The sequence below is a fragment of the Oncorhynchus keta genome, chromosome 10 (assembly GCF_023373465.1).
Source record: "Oncorhynchus keta strain PuntledgeMale-10-30-2019 chromosome 10, Oket_V2, whole genome shotgun sequence".
Lineage (NCBI taxonomy): Eukaryota > Metazoa > Chordata > Actinopteri > Salmoniformes > Salmonidae > Oncorhynchus > Oncorhynchus keta.
Window position 1 is genome coordinate 46,506,742 of NC_068430.1, and position 22,462 is coordinate 46,529,203.

Below are 22,462 nucleotides of genomic sequence, written 5' to 3' on the forward strand. Positions count from 1 at the left end.
TCACTGCTTCGCGTATGACAACTTCTGCACTACTCTAACCTGGAAACCTCAACCTGCCTCTCTCACACGGGACATTACTGATCCCCAGCCCCATGGGCACCACTACAATTAACCCATATCACTACTTTCCCCAATTTTATTTAATTTATTTGACCTTTATTTAACTAGGCAAGTCAGTTAAGAACAAATTCTTATTTTCAATGACGGCCTAGGAACAGTGGGTTTAACTGCCTGTTCAGGAGCAGAACGACCTTGTCAGCTCGGGGGTTTGAACTTGCAACCTTCCGGTTACTAGTCCAACGCTCTAACCACTAGGCTACCCTGCCTTTGTCTCATGCACTTCTGCACAATTCTCACACCTAGGTATTTGGCATTTTATTAAGATCCCCATTAGCTGTTGCAAAAGCAGCAGCTACTTCTCCTGGGGCCCACACAAAACATGAAACATAATACAGAAGGATGTAATACAGATCAATAGACAAGAACAGCTCAAGGACAGAACTACATAAAAAAAATTAAAGGCACACATAGCCTACATATCAATGCATACACACAAACTATCTAGGTCAAATAGGGGAGAGGCTTTGTGCCGCGAGGTGTTGCTTTATCTGTTTTTTGTTACCAGGTTTTCTGTTTATTTGAGCGATATGAGACAAAAGGGAGTTCCGTGCAATTAGGGCTCTATATAATACTGGACGCCTTCTTGAATTTGTTCTGGATTTGGAGACTGTGAAAATACCCCTGGTGACATGTCTGGTGAGATAATTGTGTCAGAGCTTTGTGTAAGTTGACTATGCAAACAATTTAGGATTTTCAGGGCATTGTTTCTTATTAAAAAAAGAGAAGTGATGTTGTCAGTCTCTCCTCAAATCTTAGCCAAGAGAGATTGGCATGCATATTATTTAGATCAGCCCTCTTAAGAACAAAATGTGCCGCTCTGTTCTGGGCCAGCTTTAGCTTAACTAGGTTTTTCCTTGCAGCACTACTGGACCACGCGACTGGACAATAATCAAGATTAGACAAAACTAGAGCCTGCAGAACTTGCTTTTTGGAATGTGGTGTCAAAAAAGCAGAGCATCTCTTTATTACTGCCAGACCTCTCCAGTGTGTAGGATGATCCTCCCCCCTACACACTGCTGTCACATGCCTATAAGCTTCACACCTTTAACAAGGTAATGTATTCGGCACAAATGCTGATATAGGATAATATCCTACCATCACTTTGTTGGCCAAAGATTCAACATCAAAACAGCAGACAACGACTCTTCTGTTTCTCCACTCACGCCACCCTGTCTGCGTCGCACCAAACGACGAGCATCACAAACACTGGGAATCTTCCCCTTCGGTTGGTCAGCTTTCACATTTACCACAACCCCAGTAATCACTCCACTCAATGGCACCCTTTTCTTGAGAGCAAAATAATTCACATCTCTTGCCCTCATTTGTTTAAAGTGGAGAGCCTGCTACATCTGACCAGCAGAGAACTTCACCACACCTATCGCCTCCGATACTTCGCCCTCATTCACTTCCATTTCTCCTCGTCTTCAACTCACTCTGCTTACACTTTCTACCATTCTTCTTTAACAAACCATCTCCCCTTTTTCCCACCATTTTCAACCGACTCAAGCTCACCCTCTTCCTCCCATTCTCTCTCTTAGACCTCCTCTGCCTCTCTATTTCCCTCCATATTCTAAGTATAACGCTCCTTATGAGAATTACTCAACTTCTCCTGAAGTACATCTTGTTCTTGCCTTGTCAAGGGATGTCATTTAACCGCCTGTCACAATCTCTGTACAATCAGCACGAACCCCTCGGGATGTAGCGTTTCAACAATGCATCCCATTTATAAAGCCTTAGTGTCTGACCATAAACGCTTCATATTTTTCATAGGCCTACACTACAGTAAGAATTAAGCATTTCCTCTCACAAAATGTTGGACCCTACTTTTTCAAAATACTATTTCAAATAAATGCCAAACATTTGGTATTGCTAAATATGCATCAAAATCATCTTGTTTTATTAAAATGTTGATATTTACCCCAAATTTGTACAGTACGCTCACAAAAAAAGAAAAAAAATGGCACACTCACTGTTCATTGAGATGTTTATTAGTTGATTGGTAACATTAAGAAAATACACTTTGTTGCGTCCACCCCTCTCTGAACAACCATTTCAGATATATTTAATTGGGAAAATATAGTTCAGTTGGTTTTATTGCTATAACACAGTCGTACCTTAAGGGGCGATGGAGGCTCAAACCTACAGGGACGATGATAAAACCATACATAGTTACGAAAATATACACAAACCGTACATAGACACACACATGCATAGCTTTATGCATTAACACTGGATAATAAAAACACATACGTCAGAGAAAACACACTCTGGTATATATGTTTATATGTGTAAACACTTCCTTTTAAGTGTGTGTTAAAAGGTATACGTGCATCATGATGGCCACAACTATTTTGCCACATAAACACTTCCCCTATTAGCTCTAACAGAGCCAAGTAAATATAAACTATGACACAAAGAGAGAAAGAGCTCTGACGGAGAGACACCGTACTGTGGTAACTGATAGATTTCAGACCAAAATGATCTGGGCAAAGCAATCAATCAATCTTGGTGACAAGTCCCTTAGTTAACGCCAGACTACATTTAAAAAAAACAACAACAAAAAACTGACCAATCGAATCTTATCAATTCCTTATCAATTATTTCCTATGAATAAATAACTACATTCCATTTCAGAGAGCCATAGGTATATAGGAAGTTAGTCAAGGCTTAGTATGTAGAAGCAGCGTGTTACAGCTTGTCATTACAGTACCATTACGTTCCATCTACAGCACAAGCAGCAGAGCAGAGTAGGAGTGGTCTGGTTGAGACACATTTAGAGCATGTCATATTTTAGCCATACCTAGAGTGGAGGTTACTGTAGATAAAGTGTAGGGAAGAAAGCAAGGTCACAAGTAATGGCGAAAGCAAGGTCACAAGTAATGGGGAAAGCAAGGTCACAAGTAATGGCGAAAGCAAGGTCACAAGTAATGGCGAAAGCAAGGTCACAAGTAATGGCGAAAGCAAGGTCACAAGTAATGGCGAAAGCAAGGTCACAAGTAATGGCGAAAGCAAGGTCACAAGTAATGGTGAAAGCAAGGTCACAAGTAATGGTGAAAGCAAGGTCACAAGTAATGGTGAAAGCAAGGTAACAAGTTGTGCTCAGTCAGAGAATCACAGCCATAGATATTAAGGTAAATGAGGCTCATATAGCAGCATTGCCATTGCAATAAATAGTGAGTACTAAACTAACCTCAAAGCCTAGAATGTATTATTGTCAGAGGTCTGGTTTCCAGGACACAGATTAAGCCTAGTTAATGTAGATTCTCCATTGAGCACGCTTTTCAGTGCAGAACTTGGCTTCATCTGTGTCGAGCAAACTGGACTAGAATGTTTTGTTATCAGTATAATCACCTAATTTGTCTTTTCTTTGAACTGTCTTAGTAACATACTGTGAGGCCATGCCAGGTGGTGAGGAATAAGAGTGAGTGATCAAGACACATGAATAGACTGAAAGTAAGAAGACATATACAGCACACCAGTCCCAGGGTTACAAGACCCTCCGTTCACACCGCAGTTTGGTCCCTCAGTACAAGGGAGCACATTTAAAGCACAATGCAGTATTCTGTTGGGTAACACTTCACTTGAATCCTCCGTCATAAGAGCTACATAGCATTATCATAATCATGACACGACGGACGCAATAAACCGCTGTGACAGCTGGTGCTCATGCCATCTCTTATGTCATAATTGTAAAAAGTGTGACGGAGGGTTGTAACACTCAGAAACTAAGTAGCTGACTACAGTCCTTCGTCAACCCTAGGAAGCGCCACAGTACCATCTTTCGGGAATAAAGGAGACAGACTACCGCCTCATGAGTGCACAGCACCGCTGTCATATTCAGTCGTCCTAGGTGTCTCTGATCTGAGGGAATTCCTTGTAGATCTCCTGCACTATTAGCTTATCCATCTGTTTGGCCGTGGCCCCGCCCTCGTCCGCTCCCGAGTCGTCCTCTCTTAGAATCCTTTGCAGCGCGCCCTGCAGGTCGGAGAGGCGGTGCCGGTGCTCCAGGTAGTCTGTGGAGCGCATGACGGAGTGCATGAGCGCGAGGTACTCCATTCTCAACTGGGAGGAGGTGGGGAAAAAAGAAAGAGAGATCGGAAGGCGAAAGAGAGAGAGAGCGAGCGAGAGGTCATTAACAGTCACTATACAGCAGACATTCGCTTTCCTGTTCGGGATGATGTCATGGCGAGGGTTCCTGCTGGTGTAACAGTATATCTTTAGTCCGTCCCCTCGCCCATACCCGGGCTCGAACCAGGGACCCTCTGCACACATCAACAACAGTCACCCACGAAGCATCGTTACCCATCGCTCCACAGAGCAAGGGGAACCACTACTTCAAGGTCTCAAAGCGAGTGACGTCACCGATTGAAACGCTATTAGCGCGCACCACCGCTAACTAGCTAGCCATTTCACATCGGTTACACTGGCTGGCCATTGGAAAGAGGCGTGGTGTGTATGTGTGTATCAGTCTCACCTTTTCCCCAGGTGAGAGGTCAGAGATGCATCGAACAGCGATATCTATCATCACCATCATGTCCGCGCGGTAGAAGATGTTAGCAGAGTCTCTGCTGGCGAAGACATCCTGCAGGAACTTAAGAACTGAGTGTGGGGCAGGGGGAGCATGTTTAAAGACACACACAGGGTCATCTGGAGAAGAGAGAAAGACCAAGTAAGAGAGAGATAAAAAGAGAAAAAGGTAAGCATAGACTGTAAAAACAGAAAACAAATGGCAAAGGAATGAGAGTAAGTTGGGGATAAAATGATTGAATTGAAATTAAATGAATTGAATTGCATTGAATAAAATCCATGTTAACAAGTGTGTGACTCACCTCCTCGGTTTAGGAGCAGCACTATTTTCTCAGAAAAGAGCTTCACGTTTTTCTTGATCAAAGTCTGCATTATCACGTTGCTGCTGGGCACTGAGAGAGAGACAGAACATAGAGTACCCACCTTCAAATACCACACTTTGAAGGTCAAACAAACACAGTTAAAGTAATTCAAAATCTTTCAAAAAAAGGAATCGGGTCTCCATTATCCCAAAGCATAAAGTAGTCAATAAGGAACATTCCCGATTCACTATTCTGATCGCACATTAAAGGGGCCCTTCACCATTTCTTCACCTCGCATTGATTAAATACATTATTAAATTGGTGTGGTGCTGCAGATCACGATGAACACGAGGTTGAAAAGTAGTGAAGTAGCCCTTTAAAGTGGCAATCCGCAGTTGAAACACTAACGAAGCGTTTACCCGCCAATGTTTCGGAAACAAAGCTGAGGGGTGGGGCTGGAGAATTGTAACCACTCTCACATTTACAGACAGATCTATGGATGCAAAGAATGACCATCCATTATATAACAGTTATAGTTTTAACCTTATTTTGAGACTACACAGTGTTTGTTTACTACTACTTTTGTTTACAAACATTGGAGTAAAACAAGATGATATTTTGGGTTCTGACGGGGTACGACGGTTTAACTAAGCTCGTCATGAGGCGTTTACAAGTTATATCCTTCAGGAATCAATGGGTACATATTAATCACTTAGAAGTGACGTCCAAAATGGAGGCAGCAACTGCAGATGGCTAAAAACAAAAAGGTGTTTGCTCTGTTTAAAGCCTCTTGTCGACTCACCTGTGAGGTGCAGGTTGAAGGCCAGGATGAGGTTGACGCAGAGGTCAGGGAGCTGTTCCGTGGGGTCAGAGGGAAGACCCTCCTCTACCACATCTAGCAGGAACTGAACAAAGCTAGCGTTTAAGTGCTCTGCGCAGGGAGGGATGGAGAGAGACAGAGACGCAGAGAGAGAGAGAGAGATGAGAAAATGTCAGTTCTATCAATGAATCTATACATTTTGGACTTTTGTTTCTATAGCTGATACGTTTGGCTTTTAAAGCATTATTGTGGTGATATTTAAGGGGGTTAGGGGATATTGCACGTACCATAGTGGTGATATGGCACCTGCTCCCCCATAGAGAATATCATAGTCAGGACCAAGGCTGTGTAGCACATCTTCTGATGCTCTAATGAAGGAGATACAGGCACACACACATTAATGAAGGAGATGCAGGCACACACATTAATGAAGGAGATACAGGCACACACACATTAATAAAGGAGATACAGGCACACACACATTAATAAAGGAGATACAGGCACATACACATTCATGAAGGAGATATAGAGGGGCACAGATATGCTGAATAATAAAGGCTGAATCAGAAAGACAAAAGGAAGGACACAGAGGTCCCAGAGAGAGAGAGAGAGAGCGAGAGAGCGAGCGAGAGAGCGAGAGAGAGAGAGAGAGAGAGAAAGAAAGAAAGGAGAGCGAGAGACAGAGAGGATAGGCCTCCTCACCCTGTGTGTCAGTCTGCAGGTCTCTGGCCAGCTCCATGGGCAGGATGGAGTTGAGGAGGGTGGAGATGAGGGCAGAGTCCAGGCTACACATCGCCCCAAACACCTTGAGCAACAGCAGGCGTAGAGACACTCGGTGCTCCTGCACAGTGGCACACAGGAAGTAACACACAGTTACACATCGCTTACAACGTGCCAGTGAGACTTCACTCAATCTATGATAATGAAGTACATTCCTAGCACCAACAACACATTTAACAATAGTGCAGTCTTCTTGGGTGGGCAACAGGAGAACAGTAGCGACGGTGTGGGAGTAGAATCTCTTACCATCTGATAGTAGGACACTAGTGACAGCACTGGCTCAGAGTGGTTGACCCTGCACATCCTCTTACACACCACTGGATCTGCATCCGTCTGGACGGACACACACACACACACACATAAACACACACACTTCCTTAGATCCAACAATTACCAAAGGTCTCAGTGGTCCTCTCACATCAAACCCCAACAGATAATCAAGGAAAGTGTTTGGCTCCGTCCCAAGCAGAACCCGATTCTCCATATAGTGCGCTAAACAGGAAATAGGGTGCCTTTTTGGGGACACACACTATCCAGGTGCCAGCCCTGAGTCAACTGTCCCCCGAGTTCACATGTCTCACCAGTATCTTCAGCAGCTCCTCCAGGTAACATGCAATGAGGGAGTGGTCTTCGTAAAGAGCCCAGCTGCGCTGCTGAGAATCGTCAACGTGACGGGCAAGGTCGCCTAAGATGACCTCCAGGCGCTGTTCATCGTGACACACTTGTCCCTGTGGCAACGCAGATCTCTGATCCTACAGGGAGAGGTCGGGGGGGATTTGACAACATCACTTCCTAGAGCAGAGGTCGTCAACTAGATTTCAGCCACGGGCCAATGTTTTCTTGAGTGAATGGTCAGGGGGCCGGTATACAATTTACAATTCATTTGTAGACCGCAAATTGACAGCAAGAAGCGCAAACATAAATAATATTTGACCCAAACGTAATAATTTCATACAACAGTAGCTAAGATGGGGAGAAGTCTGTCCACAATAAAGCGCTGCTCTGCCTTCTTAACAACACTATCAACAAGGCAGGTCCTACAGGCCCTAGTTTTGTCGCACCGGGACTACTGTTCAGTAGTATGGTCAGGCACCACAAAGAGGGACTTAGGAAAATTACAATTGGCTATTACAATTGGCTCAGAACAGGGCAGCATGGCTGACCTTTAAACGTACAAGGAGAGCTAACATTAATAATATGCATGTAAATCTCTCCTGGCTCAAAGTGGAGGAGAGATTGACTTCATCACTCCTTGTTTTTGTAAGAAGTGTTGACATGCTGAATGCATAGAGGTGTCTGTCTAAACTACTCGCACACAGCTCGGACACCCATGCATACCCCACAAAACATGCCATCAGAGGTTTCTTCACAGTCCCCAAGTCAAGAACAGAATCTGGGGGGCGCACAGTACTACATAGAGCAGTTGAATCAGATTTCAAAAACAGATAAAAATACACCTTATAGAACAGCGAGGACTGTGAAGAGATACACATACACAGGATACGATACACACTCTACAGTACACACACGTACACATGGATTTTGTAATGTAGATATGTGATAGTAGAGTAGTGGCCTGAGGGAACACACTTAATGTGTTGTGAAAGGTGTTATGAAATGTAATGTCATGTAATATATTTTTTCTTGTATATAACTGCCTTAATGTTGCTGGACCACAGGAAGAGGGAGCCTTAATACAAATATTGCTTACATTTGTATAGGATCACATATAATCTCAATTATTACTTTGGAACAGATTTCTAAAATTATAATCAGTTTGAGCTGATTTGCTGGTGTTTTTACAGTCTTTTATGTCCAACAATAAAAACAAATTATTATTATTATTTTTTTTAAATGACTCTGAAAACTTCAAATCATTGCAGCCCAAATTCGGTCAGAGGGCTGCCAGTTGGAGAACCCTGTTCTGGAAGGTGTGGTTATAACACATTCCTAAAATTGAAATTCCATATTTGGAGCAAGTTAGTCGACATCCTACAACTACACGGTTACGTGACTGACCTTGCTCTCTACCAATGAGAGGAGGACCTTCTCTAAGGCAGAGGAGGCTTGAGGAAGGGTGGTCTGCAGGTGACCCACGACCACACCCACCGCCACCCGAGACAGCTCGTAACTCAGGCCCGTGTTGCTCCGAACCAGCTCAATAAGCTCCGCCCCTGTTGTCCCGGGAACAGGCTCTGAGTGAGAGGGGCTTCCGGGGGTGCTTTCAGCGACAGAGGGCGGGGCAAGAGGCCAGTCGGTTTCTGTTTGGTCCTCGGTGCTGGGCTGTGGTGGTGGAGTGGGCTGTGGTGGTGGAGTGGGCTGTGGTGGTGGAGGTTGGGGGGCATGGCCCTTCTTTGAGGGAACTGGCTGGGGAGAGGGGGTAGAGGGGAGCAGGTCGTCTGGAGGATGGGGTGGGGGCTTCACACGGCTTGGCACTGGGGGCGGGGTGCTGGCAACGCTTGTCAGGCTGACATCAGAGGACACCACCGAGTGGGAGGAGACAGAGTCCAGGGAGGCGGAGCTGACCGAGGGGGACAGGCCAGTCCCGGCAGGAGGGGTAGGGCCAGGAGGAGGAGGAATGGAAAATTCTGCTGAGAAAGAGAGAACAAGGAAAACTAAGGAAGTGCGGGAGAGGATAGAGTCAGTGTAGAAGTAATGTTGCAGTAGACTGCATGAGTAGTGTATATATGTGTGTGTGTGTGTGCGCGCTTGTGTGTGTGTGGATAGAAGATGAGTAGCTCTGCGTCTCCATTGTGATGGTGAGACAGTCACCTGGGCGTCGGCTGGCTCTTTGTTTCTCAGGAGGGGGAGGGGTTATGGGTGCTGCACGGCGGGGCTGAGGAGGCACCTGCAAGAGAGGAGAGTAAATCAGAGTAAATATCAGGATATTTATGTACATGCACTTGTCTCAGGTTCCTCAAAAAATGGACTATGAAGTATTCTTGCTCAGGTGTGTACGAATACTCGTCTGCAATACCTGGTAAAGTCCTTGAACATTGTCGGTACTCTCTGACAGGGTGCGGCTGACACCATTGGGTGGTTGAGCGGTGTGGCTGAGGGACAGTTCGCTGGTAGATGAGGGCAGGCCCTGCTTGTGACTGGATGGAGTTGGACTTCGCCTTGACAGGGTCTCCTTCCTGTGATGGATCAACTTCCTGTTCCAGACAGACACACAGAGAGAGAGAGAGAGAGAGACAGTAGCTATATCTGAAACGGCATTTAATACTACTAAAATAATGGACCAGGCTATATCATGAAATACAAAATAAGGACAAAAGAAGGACAGAAGAAAAAGGAAAAGAAAGAGGACAACAAAGTGAAAGTCAGCACTTCTATTGCAACTTCGTATTTCGTCGTCCTAACGTAGTCTACACTGCTATCTGCCCAGCAGCTAGCCAGCTAGCAAACGTCCACCGTCTACCGAATAGCAGCACTGTAGAAACTATTACACTCAACTGAACGACTTGATTAGTGTAGTGTTAGCTAGCTACATAGTTGTCTTTGCTGTCTTCGTATCCAAGATAATTGTGTAGTTTAGAGCGTGTAGTCTTAGAGTGATTATCTTAATTTACCGAGGTTAGCTAGCCAGCTATTTGTCGTCCTTGACGTAGGAGACAATGCTAGCTAGCCAACAGCTAGCCAACGTCTACTGAATAGAACTTCCGCACTCAACAACCCGGTCGCATTCCGCTTCGCTCCACAGGTAGTATCACATTTTCATTTAATTTCATTACAGCACAACGGTTTGATTTGTTTGATCGTAGCTAGCTACATAGCTAGCTACATAGCCGTCTGTGTATCAAAGATAATTGTGTAGTCTAGAGCGATTTTCTCGGTTAGCTAGCCAGCTATTGTCGTTCTTTTAACGCAACGTAATCAACACTGCTAGCTAGCCCCCGAATAGCAGCACTGTAGAAACTATTACACTCAACGGAACGACTTGATTAGTGTAGTGTCAACAACGCAGCCACTGCCAGCTAGCCTACAAAGTCAACAACGCAGCCACTGCCAGCTAGCCTACTTCAGCAGTACTGTATCATTTTTCAATCAATAAGATTCTTGCTACGTAAGCTTAACTTTCTGAACATTCGAGACGTGTAGTCCACTTGTCATTCCAATCTCCTTGCATTAGCGTAGCCTCTTCTGTAGCCTGTCAACTATGTGTCTGTCTATCCCTGTTCTCTCCTCTCTGCACAGACCATACAAACGCTCCACACCGCGTGGCCGCGGCCACCTAATCTGGTGGTCCCAGCGCGCACGACCCACGTGGAGTTCCAGGTCTCCGGTAGCCTCTGGAACTGCCGCTCTGCGGCCAACAAGGCAGAGTTCATCTCAGCCTATGCCTCCCTCCAGTCCCTCGACTTCTTGGCACTGACGGAAACATGGATCACCACAGATAACACTGCTACTCCTACTGCTCTCTCTTCGTCCGCCCATGTGTTCTCGCACACCCCGAGAGCTTCTGGTCAGCGGGGTGGTGGCACCGGGATCCTCATCTCTCCCAAGTGGTTATTCTCTCTTTCTCCCCTTACCCATCTGTCTATCGCCTCCTTTGAATTTCATGCTGTCACAGTTACCAGCCCTTTCAAGCTTAACATCCTTATCATTTATCGCCCTCCAGGTCCCCTCGGAGAGTTCATCAATGAGCTTGATGTCTTGATAAGCTCCTTTCCTGAGGACGGCTCACCTCTCACAGTTCTGGGTGACTTTAACCTCCCCACGTCTACCTTTGACTCATTCCTCTCTGCCTCCTTCTTTCCACTCCTCTCCTCTTTTGACCTCACCCTCTCACCTTCCCCCCCCTACTCACAAGGCAGGCAATACGCTCGACCTCATCTTTACTAGATGCTGTTCTTCCACTAACCTCATTGCAACTCCCCTCCAAGTCTCCGACCACTACCTTGTATCCTTTTCCCTCTCATCCAACACTTCCCACACTGTCCCTACTCGGATGGTATCGCGCCGTCCCAACCTTCGCTCTCTCTCCCCCGCTACTCTCTCCTCTTCCATCCTATCATCTCTTCCCTCTGCTCAAACCTTCTCCAACCTATCTCCTGATTCTGCCTCCTCAACCCTCCTCTCCTCCCTTTCTGCATCCTTTGACTCTCTATGTCCCCTATCTTCCAGGCCGGCTCGGTCCTCCCCTCCCGCTCTGTGGCTCGACGACTCATTGCGAGCTCACAGAACAGGGCTCCGGGCAGCCGAGCGGAAATGGAGGAAAACTCGCCTCCCTGCGGACCTGGCATCCTTTCACTCCCTCCTCTCTACATTTTCCTCCTCTGTCTCTGCTGCTAAAGCCACTTTCTACCACTCTAAATTCCAAGCATCTGCCTCTAACCCTAGGAAGCTCTTTGCCACCTTCTCCTCCCTCCTGAATCCTCCTCCCCCTCCCCCCTCCTCCCTCTCTGCAGATGACTTCGTCAACCATTTTGAAAAGAAGGTCGACGACATCCGATCCTCGTTTGCTAAGTCAAACGACACCGCTGGTTCTGCTCACACTGCCCTACCCTGTGCTCTGACCTCTTTCTCCCCTCTCTCTCCAGATGAAATCTCGCGTCTTGTGACGGCCGGCCGCCCAACAACCTGCCCGCTCGACCCTATCCCCTCCTCTCTTCTCCAGACCATTTCCGGAGACCTTATCCCTTACCTCACCCCGCTCATCAACTCATCCCTGACCGCTGGCTACGTCCCTTCCGTCTTCAAGAGAGCGAGAGTTGCACCCCTTCTGAAAAAACCTACACTCGATCCCTCCGATGTCAACAACTACAGACCAGTATCCCTTCTTTCTTTTCTCTCCAAAACTCTTGAACGTGCCGTCCTTGGCCAGCTCTCCCGCTATCTCTCTCAGAATGACCTTCTTGATCCAAATCAGTCAGGTTTAAAGACTAGTCATTCAACTGAGACTGCTCTTCTCTGTATCACGGAGGCGCTCCGCACTGCTAAAGCTAACTCTCTCTCCTCTGCTCTCATCCTTCTAGACCTATCGGCTGCCTTCGATACTGTGAACCATCAGATCCTCCTCTCCACCCTCTCCGAGTTGGGCATCTCCGGCGCGGCCCACGCTTGGATCACGTCCTACCTGACAGGTCGCTCCTACCAGGTGGCGTGGCGAGAATCTGTCTCCTCACCACGCGCTCTCACCACTGGTGTCCCCCAGGGCTCTGTTCTAGGCCCTCTCCTATTCTCGCTATACACCAAGTCACTTGGCTCTGTCATAACCTCACATGGTCTCTCCTATCATTGCTATGCAGACGACACACAATTAATCTTCTCCTTTCCCCTTTCTGATGACCAGGTGGCGAATCGCATCTCTGCATGTCTGGCAGACATATCAGTGTGGATGACGGATCACCACCTCAAGCTGAACCTCGGCAAGACGGAGCTGCTCTTCCTCCCGGGGAAGGACTGCCCGTTCCATGATCTCGCCATCACGGTTGACAACTCCATTGTGTCCTCCTCCCAGAGCGCTAAGAACATTGGCGTGATCCTGGACAACACCCTGTCGTTCTCAACTAACATCAAGGCGGTGGCCCGTTCCTGTAGGTTCATGCTCTACAACATCCGCAGAGTACGACCCTGCCTCACACAGGAAGCGGCGCAGGTCCTAATCCAGGCACTTGTCATCTCCCGTCTGGATTACTGCAACTCGCTGTTGGCTGGGCTCCCTGCCTGTGCCATTAAACCCCTACAACTCATCCAGAACGCCGCAGCCCGTCTGGTGTTCAACCTTCCCAAGTTCTCTCACGTCACCCCGCTCCTCCGCTCTCTCCACTGGCTTCCAGTTGAAGCTCGCATCCGCTACAAGACCATGGTGCTTGCCTACGGAGCTGTGAGGGGAACGGCACCTCAGTACCTCCAGGCTCTGATCAGGCCCTACACCCAAACAAGGGCACTGCGTTCATCCACCTCTGGCCTGCTCGCCTCCCTACCACTGAGGAAGTACAGTTCCCGCTTAGCCCAGTCAAAACTGTTCGCTGCTCTGGCTCCCCAATGGTGGAACACACTCCCTCACGACGCCAGGACAGCGGAGTCAATCACCACCTTCCGGAGACACCTGAAACCCCACCTCTTTAAGGAATACCTAGGATAGGATAAAGTAATCCTTCTCACCCCCCTTAAAAGATTTAGATGCACTATTGTAAAGTGGCTGTTCCACTGGATGTCATAAGCTGAATGCACCAATTTGTAAGTCGCTCTGGATAAGAGCGTCTGCTAAATGACTTAAATGTAAATGTTAAATGTAATGAATAGGGGGCTATTTCAGATGCAGCTTATGAAGAGAACTCATCACGATGCAGAAGATGCACCAATCAGGAACCTGCAGTATGACAATTCTACATAGTGACCATTCAATATCTGACAACATGAGACTAGTTTGCATGCGTGGTTGTGTATGGTATAACAATAGGAGCAGGGCCGTGCACAGACCTTTTCAGGGGACAGGTACTCTGAAATGCCTCTGTAACCAAAACATTTTTTTTGTTTTAACCTAGGCCAATTTATTTCTGCAACACACTCACTCATCATCACAAATTGTAATCAAGCTAGTTACAGTGCCTCCTAAAGACATTATTGACATTGTGAAAAAAAGGGTGGGCTCACTTACGGAAAAACACATGTATTTGACGTGTACACATGTGTAGTGTTCCAAAAACACATGTTTTCATGTGATCTTGTGTGAAGTTAATGTGATAGCATGTGACAAAATGTCAAGCAACGTGATAACATGAAACTACATGTGAAAGCGGGCCTGATTTCATGTGAAATCATGGGATTTTCTGTAAAGTCCATCAAGCTGATCATGACGTTGATGACGGATGTAAATCTGCTAGTTAGCTAGCTTGATTTATTTTACCGATTGTGATTTACCTCTGCGTCATTCAGAAAGACATTCCACTCCAGCACAAGAAATAGGATTTTGACACCCACCATCTCAGATTGTTCTAAAATAATTTGTGTAGTTAGAAACAGATAAGACTAGAATTCCTTCAACATTATTTTGTTGAAATATATTTTGATCTCTGAGAAATTAAGCTAACCGATTTCACACAAATTGGCCCTTTTCATTTATAGAATTTCTAATAAATATAGTAACTAACATCCGATTTGGACAAAAATTCTTCCTAACAATGAGTGAGACATGAGTGAGACCAAAAAAAATGCCAAAAGCCACCCACGGACCCATCACCCCCCACACCAAGCCCACCCTAACGGCAAGTATACAGTATAAGTTCTCTGTTTGAAAAGTAGTATAAAGCTGTGGCTTGGTGTATTGTTTATTCATACTACACTGACCAAAAATAACAATTAAACATGTAAAGTGCTGGTCCCATGTTTCATGAGCTGAAATAAAATATCCCAGAAATGTTCCATACGCACAAAAAAGTGTATTCTTCTCAAATTTTACATCTCTGTTAGTGAGCATTTCTTCTTTGCCAAAATAATCCACCAACCAGACAGGTGTGGCATATCAAGAAGCTGATTAAACAGCATGATCATTACACAAGTGCACCTTGTGCTGGGGACAATACAATTCCTTTCTAAAATGTGCAGCTTTGTGACAACGCCGAAGTTTTCAGGATGTGTGAAATTGGCATGCTGACTGCAGGAACGTCCACCAGAGCTGTGCCAGATAATTTAATGTTAATTTCTCTACCATTTGCCGTCTAAAACCTTGTTTTAGAGAATTTGGCAGTATGTCCAACCAGCCGTCGTGTGGGTTTGGATGACCACAATAGCTTTTACATGAGCAAAAGCTATTGGTTTTCTACCCAATGTTGCAAAAAAAAAAATTGTGATCTACTTGATAAATACAAGAGACCAGTAAAATTAATAAAAGGGTGTGGCAGTAGCAGGAACAGCAGCATCTAGTGGGCAAAACAGTGTAGTTTCACTAATTTATGAGGGGAAATGCAAGCGACTTCAATAGCTAATTTCTCTGAACGTGGGGGCATCATTAAATTCACTGAGATGACATTTTATGAATAAACAAAACTCCAAGCAATACACTACTTGTCAAACATAGAGAACTGATACTGTATACTAGCCATTGGGGTAGGCTTGGTGTGGGGGGTCCGTGCATGACTTCATTGTTATGAAGAGATTTGTTCCCAATCGGATGTTGGGTACTATATTTATTGAATATTATATGAATCCTATCAATTGAAATTTCCAATTTGGGTTCAATCAATTAGCTTAGTTCAAATTGTCTTTTAACAAATGTTGCAGGAATGCTTATCTTATCTGTTTCTAACTACAGAAACAATTTCAGAACAATCTGAAATGGTGTCATGACTTGCTGAAATTACATGAAACGACTTGACGATGACTTGCGGGCAGTGGGTTCCGAACAAAAATGACCAAAACATTTTTGAAAAAATATAAAACACTTTCGGGGGAATTTTTACTACCCCCGAAAAGGGCTCTTTGGGCAAAGGGGGCATGTGCTCTGCACAGGTAGAGCCCGATCTGTGCACGTGCCTGAATGGGAAAATTTGTGTGTGTGTGTATGCTAATGTTGCACTCACTGTAGCACGTCTCGCTGCTCCAGGTTGTATTTGCCCCCGTTCTTCATGGCCACGTTATGGATCCCTTCGATGGCCCTGTCGATAGACTGTAACACTTCATCCTGCTCCGGAGCCTGACGAACAGAGGAAAGGAGGGCAGGGAGAGAGGTTGAAAGAGAGTGAAATATTCATAATCAGCATTCATTATTATGAAACTGGAAACAAAAACAAACAAAACATTTGGCTGGGAGGCAAAATGGGACTCCGGGCGGAAAATCTGGGGCAGCACAGTTATCTAACCAAAATCAAACCCTCTTGAACAGGAACAAACCTACTACACGACCCAGGCAGGGACACACTCGGACAGACACAGCAAATCCCTCTGCAGTCAGAGAATCCACACTGAATATCGATCTGTTTCAGCATGGTTTCATTTGACGGATTAGTCAGGTGAAATTTCAGCAAAACACACTCAGAAACAAGCAGTTCACACTGACTCAATAAAAGTGCATTGGAGCATCCATCTGTGTGGCTATTTTGATGTGATATGAAAGTAAAGGGCTTTATGTTTCTAAAACCGTATCTCAGTAGAGAATTGATTCACATTTAGATGGAGCATTTGGCTTAGGAAGAAAAAAAAATCCCCATTAAAATCCGTCAGTTTAAGCTAGAGACACATGAGTCTCAATCTACTGCATCTGCCAATGCCGGCCTTCCGCATCTGCGGTCGAAGTTGGCCGAGCTACACCGGTGTTTGCCAGACCATGAGATCAGTGGCGATTTCAGCATGTAAATCTTGGTGGGGCAAACAAACAAAAACATTTTGGGGGGATGTGTGCCAGCAAAGCCACTACACAACACAACACTAAACAATACATGAATTGCACTATAACAGTGACAAACGGTGCCCACAAACTGTTAGGACCTACATAATGCTGTCCCAACACCTTACCACTGCTATACCTGGCTATCAACGGAGCCTTGTCGGGCAGCAAAACAGTTCATTTAGACTAATTGACTTATAAAAAAAACATAGCTGATATGGCTGACTTGCTTAAACAAATGTGGTTTCTACTGACAATTCAAATGTACAAACTATGACATAAGGGAACGATGAGCGGATAAGAGGCAACACGCAACTTCAATTAAGACATTAATGATCGAGCGAGGAGGGACGTAGTCAATATAACTTTATGTTCAGCACTTTTGAAATGTACAGCAACAGAATTCATTACTTCAGCGTTGTTACAGTGTTCTCCCTGTACACCAAGTCATATCCATATGATAAATAAAGGGGGCATATAAGCAGACAATGAAAGCTCTTGCAATATTCACTGATTACATCTCTCTAAAACAGGTTATAGGCTGCATGTGCACCACCAAGTCTGAACAATAGGCAGAATTAAGTAGTATTACTTTCTTAGCTACAGTATACATTTCTCCCTGGCATATTACATCATTTATGCAGCAGCATACAACACATTTTTGGACTCGCCTTGTTGTGCTGTGCTTACTTAAACAGGACAGTGGCACAGCGGTCCTTTGTGGGAAAATTTTGCCATCAAAGTCTGGCATTCTCTGGATTTTCGGGTGGGAACTTGGGAAAAAAACAAGGTCGAATCAGGATGACATCAAGTTATCTTCAGGTCGTAGCTCTAGAAAGAGGCCCGAGTTCCCGATTTACAATTCTGAGTTGGATGACCATTCAAAACGTACTTTCCCAATCAGAGAGAGTCCCCCCTAATGTTTAGCATTTTAAACTTGGAAAAGAGACCAGTAAACCCAGATTTGGGACCACACATCCACTCCACTGAATAGCAGGCTAGTAATTGCATTGTAATGCTTGCAGTTAGACTCTGATTCCTTACAAACCACTCATTGTTGAATTTGCGATTTTCAACTTATTGTGTAATGCTTATGTCCAATGGCCGATGAGCACTGATGAGTTTTATCTACAATTTTTCTTCATATGACATGATTAAAAAGGATTTGTCAATAGATTGTTGACTTGACTGATAATGATGACTGCTAGCTAAAATTTTGAAAGTATAATGTTAACATCGGTCCAATCAAAGCTACAGCAGATATAACATGATATGACATTTTATCTGTGGCCAATGACATTGAGCCTTATTGGATGGTCACTTCTAATGTAACTATGGCAGCACCCAAGGGGCTTGAATTTTTGAGGTCTACCCTTAGATTTGGAAGTGAGGTAGTGTCCCCATGAGTGACAGAACACTGAGCATCTAGAGAACATTACCTCTACGCTCTGTATTTTCAGCTGGCTGCTCCACAACCATAGAAAGCACTGAGCTAGGCTGAAACACCTACCTTACTCAAGAAAGCAAAAAAAGAGACCATGTTTGTATGGAGGGTTTATAAACTCAATGATTCCAAAAATATTGTTATGAATTGAACTTAAATTAGTTGACTCTTCACATGGGATGATTTCACTGAACAACAAAAGAAAGGGAATATTGAATATTGAATGATACTTGGTGTCCAACATGTACAGCTGCGGCTTGTATGGGCTTCAGAAGTCTTCATGCTTTTTGGTGTATTTCAGAACTGCAGTTTCCTCTGCTTGGAGCAACAGTGAAGTGGGCAGGGCAGTACAGATTTATTCTCTTACATCTGCAAGCAAAGTCTAAACATCAGATAGGATGGAATTGTCTCCCTCAATCCGTGCAATGGCTACTGCTATAGGTTTCAGGAGTTTCAGGCTGCTTCCCACTCTCTCCCAAAATACATCATCCAGAAGGATCCTCTTGATGGGGCTGTCTATATCGGCAGACTGTGATATGGCCATTTATTGGAAAGACTCCTTCCCCTCCAGGAGACTGTCAAACATGATGACAACACCACCCCAACGGGTGTTGCTGGACAGCTTCAATGTGGTGCTCTTATACTTCTCGCTTTACTGCTATAACTTGATGACCCTTCACATACATAACCATTTCCTTGGCTCTCTTGTAGAGTGTATCCATTGTTTTCAGTGCTATGATGTCCTTGAGGAGCAGATTCAATGCATGAGCAGCACAGCCAATGGGTGTGACATGATGGTAGGACTCCTCCACTTTAGACCAAGCAGCCTTCATGTTCGCAACATTGTCTGTCTACCAGTGCAAACACCTTCTGTGGTCCAAGGTCATTGATAACTGCCTTCAGCTCATCTGCAATGTAGAGACCAGTGTGTCTGTTGTCCCTTGTGTCTGTGCTCTTGTAGAATACTGGTTGAGGGGTGGAGATTATGTAGTTAATTATTCCTTGCCCACAAACATTTGACACCCATCAGAGATGATTGCAATACAGTCTGCTTTCTCTATTATTTGCTTGACCTTCACTTGAACTCTGTTGAACTCTGCATCCAGCAAATAAGTAGATAAAGCATGCATGGTTGGAGGGGTGTATGCTGGGCGAAGAAAATTCAGAAATCTCTTCCAATACACATTGCCTGTGAGCATCATGGGTGAACCAGTTGCATACACAGCTCGAGCAAGACATTCATCAGCATTTCTCTGACTACGTTCCTCCATAGAGTCAAAAAAAACTTCTGATTCCAGGAGGACCATGAGCTGTTGTTATTGATAAGGCGTCTGATTCACATATGATTTGGCACAGTATTTGCAAATGTACACAGCTTTTACTTCTACATTAGCTGCAGTGAAATGTCTCCAAACATCAGATAGTGCCTGTGGCATTTCCTGTAAAGATCAGGAAAACATTTGTAAAAAAAAAAAAAAGCAAATACAATTCCATGTACAGATAAATAGTTAGCAGTTAGATTAAACATCTCCTTTTGTAAGATAAATGTTTTAAAATGAAACATGTATGGAAACAGGTGAATTAACACTCCTCAGTTAGCAGGCTCAAGCAAGCTAAAACCCACATGGTAGCAAAAAACAAATAGCAGAAATTGTTAACAAGCTAGAAATTATTTAAACACACTTTGCTGTAGGCTACTATTTACTAGTTAACAAAATATTATGCATGCCATAAATATATTTACCCCACCCAGTCTTGTAATCAAAACTTACCAGAAAGCATGTAGTCCTTGGCTCAGACAGTGTAGTAGTGTGGGCTCAATAGCATCTCATTAGTGTGCAAGATCTTGAGAATCAGCTGTACATGTGATGGAAGAATGCACTGTGCATGCAGAGGGTTGCAATTACATTGAATTGGGGATAGTTTAACCAAAATATGCCCCAAGACCTAGAATTCCCTTATGTGTATACCACAAAAAAAGGTTCACTGCTATAAGCTAACTTTTTTGATGAATTTAAGCAAAATGGGCTTAATTTTCCAGAAATTTACCTGAGTTTCCGACCCTTTGCAACCTTAAATATGACTCCACTGTGGAAAGGAGACACTCACAAACACGATGGTGTAACCCATACAAATGAATGGAAGTATGGAGGTAGGTTTGTGTCTACAAACATAAGAGGTTAAATATGTATCTGAAAAAACAAAAAGTATTTCCTGAGCCATTAATGAATGTGTTATTCAATGCATTTCTACTGGCTATAGTAGTAGTTTTTTTCTTATTCCTAAATGGGTCCTAAAATTCAGTTTTTTAAGGAGCAACGGTATGCTCCTTAAGAGTACATCTCGGGCTAATGGATGCATGCATGAATCTGTGAGAGTAGCTGTATTCTGTCACAATCTAAGCATAGCTCTAACTCAGGGGTTCGCAAACGTTTTCACTAGGGGCCCCCCTTCAAGCATTGGGGAACATCTCACGCCCCACCTGCCGCGCACGTGCCACATCTATTTTTATGGGCACAAGCACTGTTCATGACACAAACTGTGCACACCTCTCTTGTTAGTGGAGAACATTTAGCAGGTTGTGTACTGTATTTGTTCTAATCTCACATCAGTCACGAGATCTGAGATGCGCATGACACACAAATGACAGACGCTGCGCCACATTTTCATGCAATTTTGGCTTATGTCGCAACGACTCCTGCGGTGCACACCCAGATGGCATTGCGAACTTGCCAAGCCTCTCTGAGCCTCTCTCATTAACCCATTTGAAACATTTTGATTTATTCTAAACATATTTTTGTTGACATGTAAACGTTAGCATAGCGTATTGAATGTGGAAAATACTGTTTAATAATGCAGCAAAAAGTCTAGTATGATAATGTTTACATTCTGCTTTACTCATTTCATATGTATGTACTGTATTCTATTGTACTGTATTTTAGTCAATGCCACTCCGGCATTACTCCTCCTAATATTTATATATTTCTTAATTCCATTATTTTACTTTTAGATTTGTGTGTATTGTTATGATTTGTTAGATATTACTGCACGGTTTGAGGTAGGAACACAAGCATTTCGCTACGCCCGCAATAAAATCTGCTAAATATGTGTATGTGACCAATAAAATTAGATTTGATTCATGAGAAATAACTGAGGCACAGGCAATGCAGTAGAGCAAAATTCTCCCATTCAGGGAGAACTGTCACATGTAAGCCACAAAAGTAACTGAAGTAAGGTCTATTGGAATGCACGCACCAATTGGACCTCGCCCCCTCGTTCAATTCTCTGTGGTCCACTCTTTTTTATCATGCTAACAAGCTAGCATGGAGGACCTGCTTGTCAAAATCCACGTCCCACTTTCACTAATCGAGAAAGTGAAAATTCGCTAAATTAAATTAAACCTACCTGAATCCTTTCGATGTAAGAAGCGGGAACGTAGCCGGTTTCGCCCGAACTGCAGCGCGACCCGAGCCACCAGTGTTTGTTGCTGCGTTCCAGGATCAGAAAGCCCTCCCCGGCCCCGAAGTGGAGCGAGTTGGGCTCCGCGGATCGGAAAGCATACAGAGACCGATACATAGTTATTCTGTTTTAAATCCCTTGTAATTCCTAAAAACACCGATATGACTGTTTCAGCAAATGCACAATTAGCTGGTTCAGTAAATAACTGATGTACCCAGTCTAAGGTAATTTTAAATAGATATTTACGACTTCGCGAATGATTCTCCTACTTTCTATTTACATTGTAAAATCAAATTTGCGACTTGACCGTTTCAAGCTTGTCCCGAAAACACAGTAGGGGGCGCGCACGCACCCACGCAGAATAACACACAAGCGGGCACGCCTCTTTGGTATTTGGTATTCATCAATGGCAGAGGACGAGAAGCCTCCTCCGACAGCTATCGTTCTTTGTTGTTTTGCAATATAATTCCACCGTATGCAAGCTTGCTTCCCATATAGGGCCACAATTATGACTGTCCATCCTATCATGTTCCATTGGAGGACATGATTGGAAACTATTTCCAGATTAGAAATATATACTTTTTTATGTGCTTTATAATGTTTATTTTTTTATTTTTTTTACCACATGCAAGTAATCTTCTTCCTCTGCCATTGATACAATTAATCACTGATTTCTAGAA

General features: G+C 44.3%; 1 protein-coding gene across 2 annotated transcripts; it reads right to left on the reverse strand.

The window, feature by feature from the left end:
* Window positions 1-2,090: 2,090 nt before the first annotated feature.
* On the reverse strand, window positions 2,091-22,415 carry LOC118388869 (NCK-interacting protein with SH3 domain-like). Of its 2 annotated transcripts, none has more exons than XM_035778415.2 (13): window positions 21,729-22,415; window positions 16,077-16,189; window positions 9,527-9,704; window positions 9,322-9,397; window positions 8,569-9,137; window positions 7,131-7,301; window positions 6,796-6,882; window positions 6,472-6,610; window positions 6,057-6,137; window positions 5,752-5,880; window positions 4,950-5,039; window positions 4,595-4,767; window positions 2,091-4,182 (listed from the first exon to the last, which is right to left on the reverse strand). In XM_035778415.2, the coding sequence occupies exons 1-13, from the start codon at window positions 21,897-21,899 to the stop codon at window positions 3,967-3,969; spliced, it is 2,193 nt and encodes a 730-aa protein (XP_035634308.1). In that variant the 5' UTR covers window positions 21,900-22,415; the 3' UTR covers window positions 2,091-3,966. The 2 variants fall into 2 exon arrangements, with proteins under 2 accessions (XP_035634308.1, XP_035634307.1); XM_035778414.2 differs by having other exon boundaries at window positions 8,569-9,140.
* Between the last annotated feature and the right edge of the window lie 47 nt (window positions 22,416-22,462).

Coding starts and splice junctions, on each gene's coding strand:
- LOC118388869 (XM_035778414.2), bottom strand. CDS start 21,899: ATGTATCGGTCTCTGTATGCTTTCCGATCCGCGGAGCCCAACTCGCTC. Junction 6,883..7,130: donor AGGAGCTGCTGAAGATACTG/GTGAGACATGTG, acceptor GTGTCCGTCCAG/ACGGATGCAGATCCAGTGGT. Junction 6,611..6,795: donor TAGTGTCCTACTATCAGATG/GTAAGAGATTCT, acceptor GCCACTGTGCAG/GAGCACCGAGTGTCTCTACG.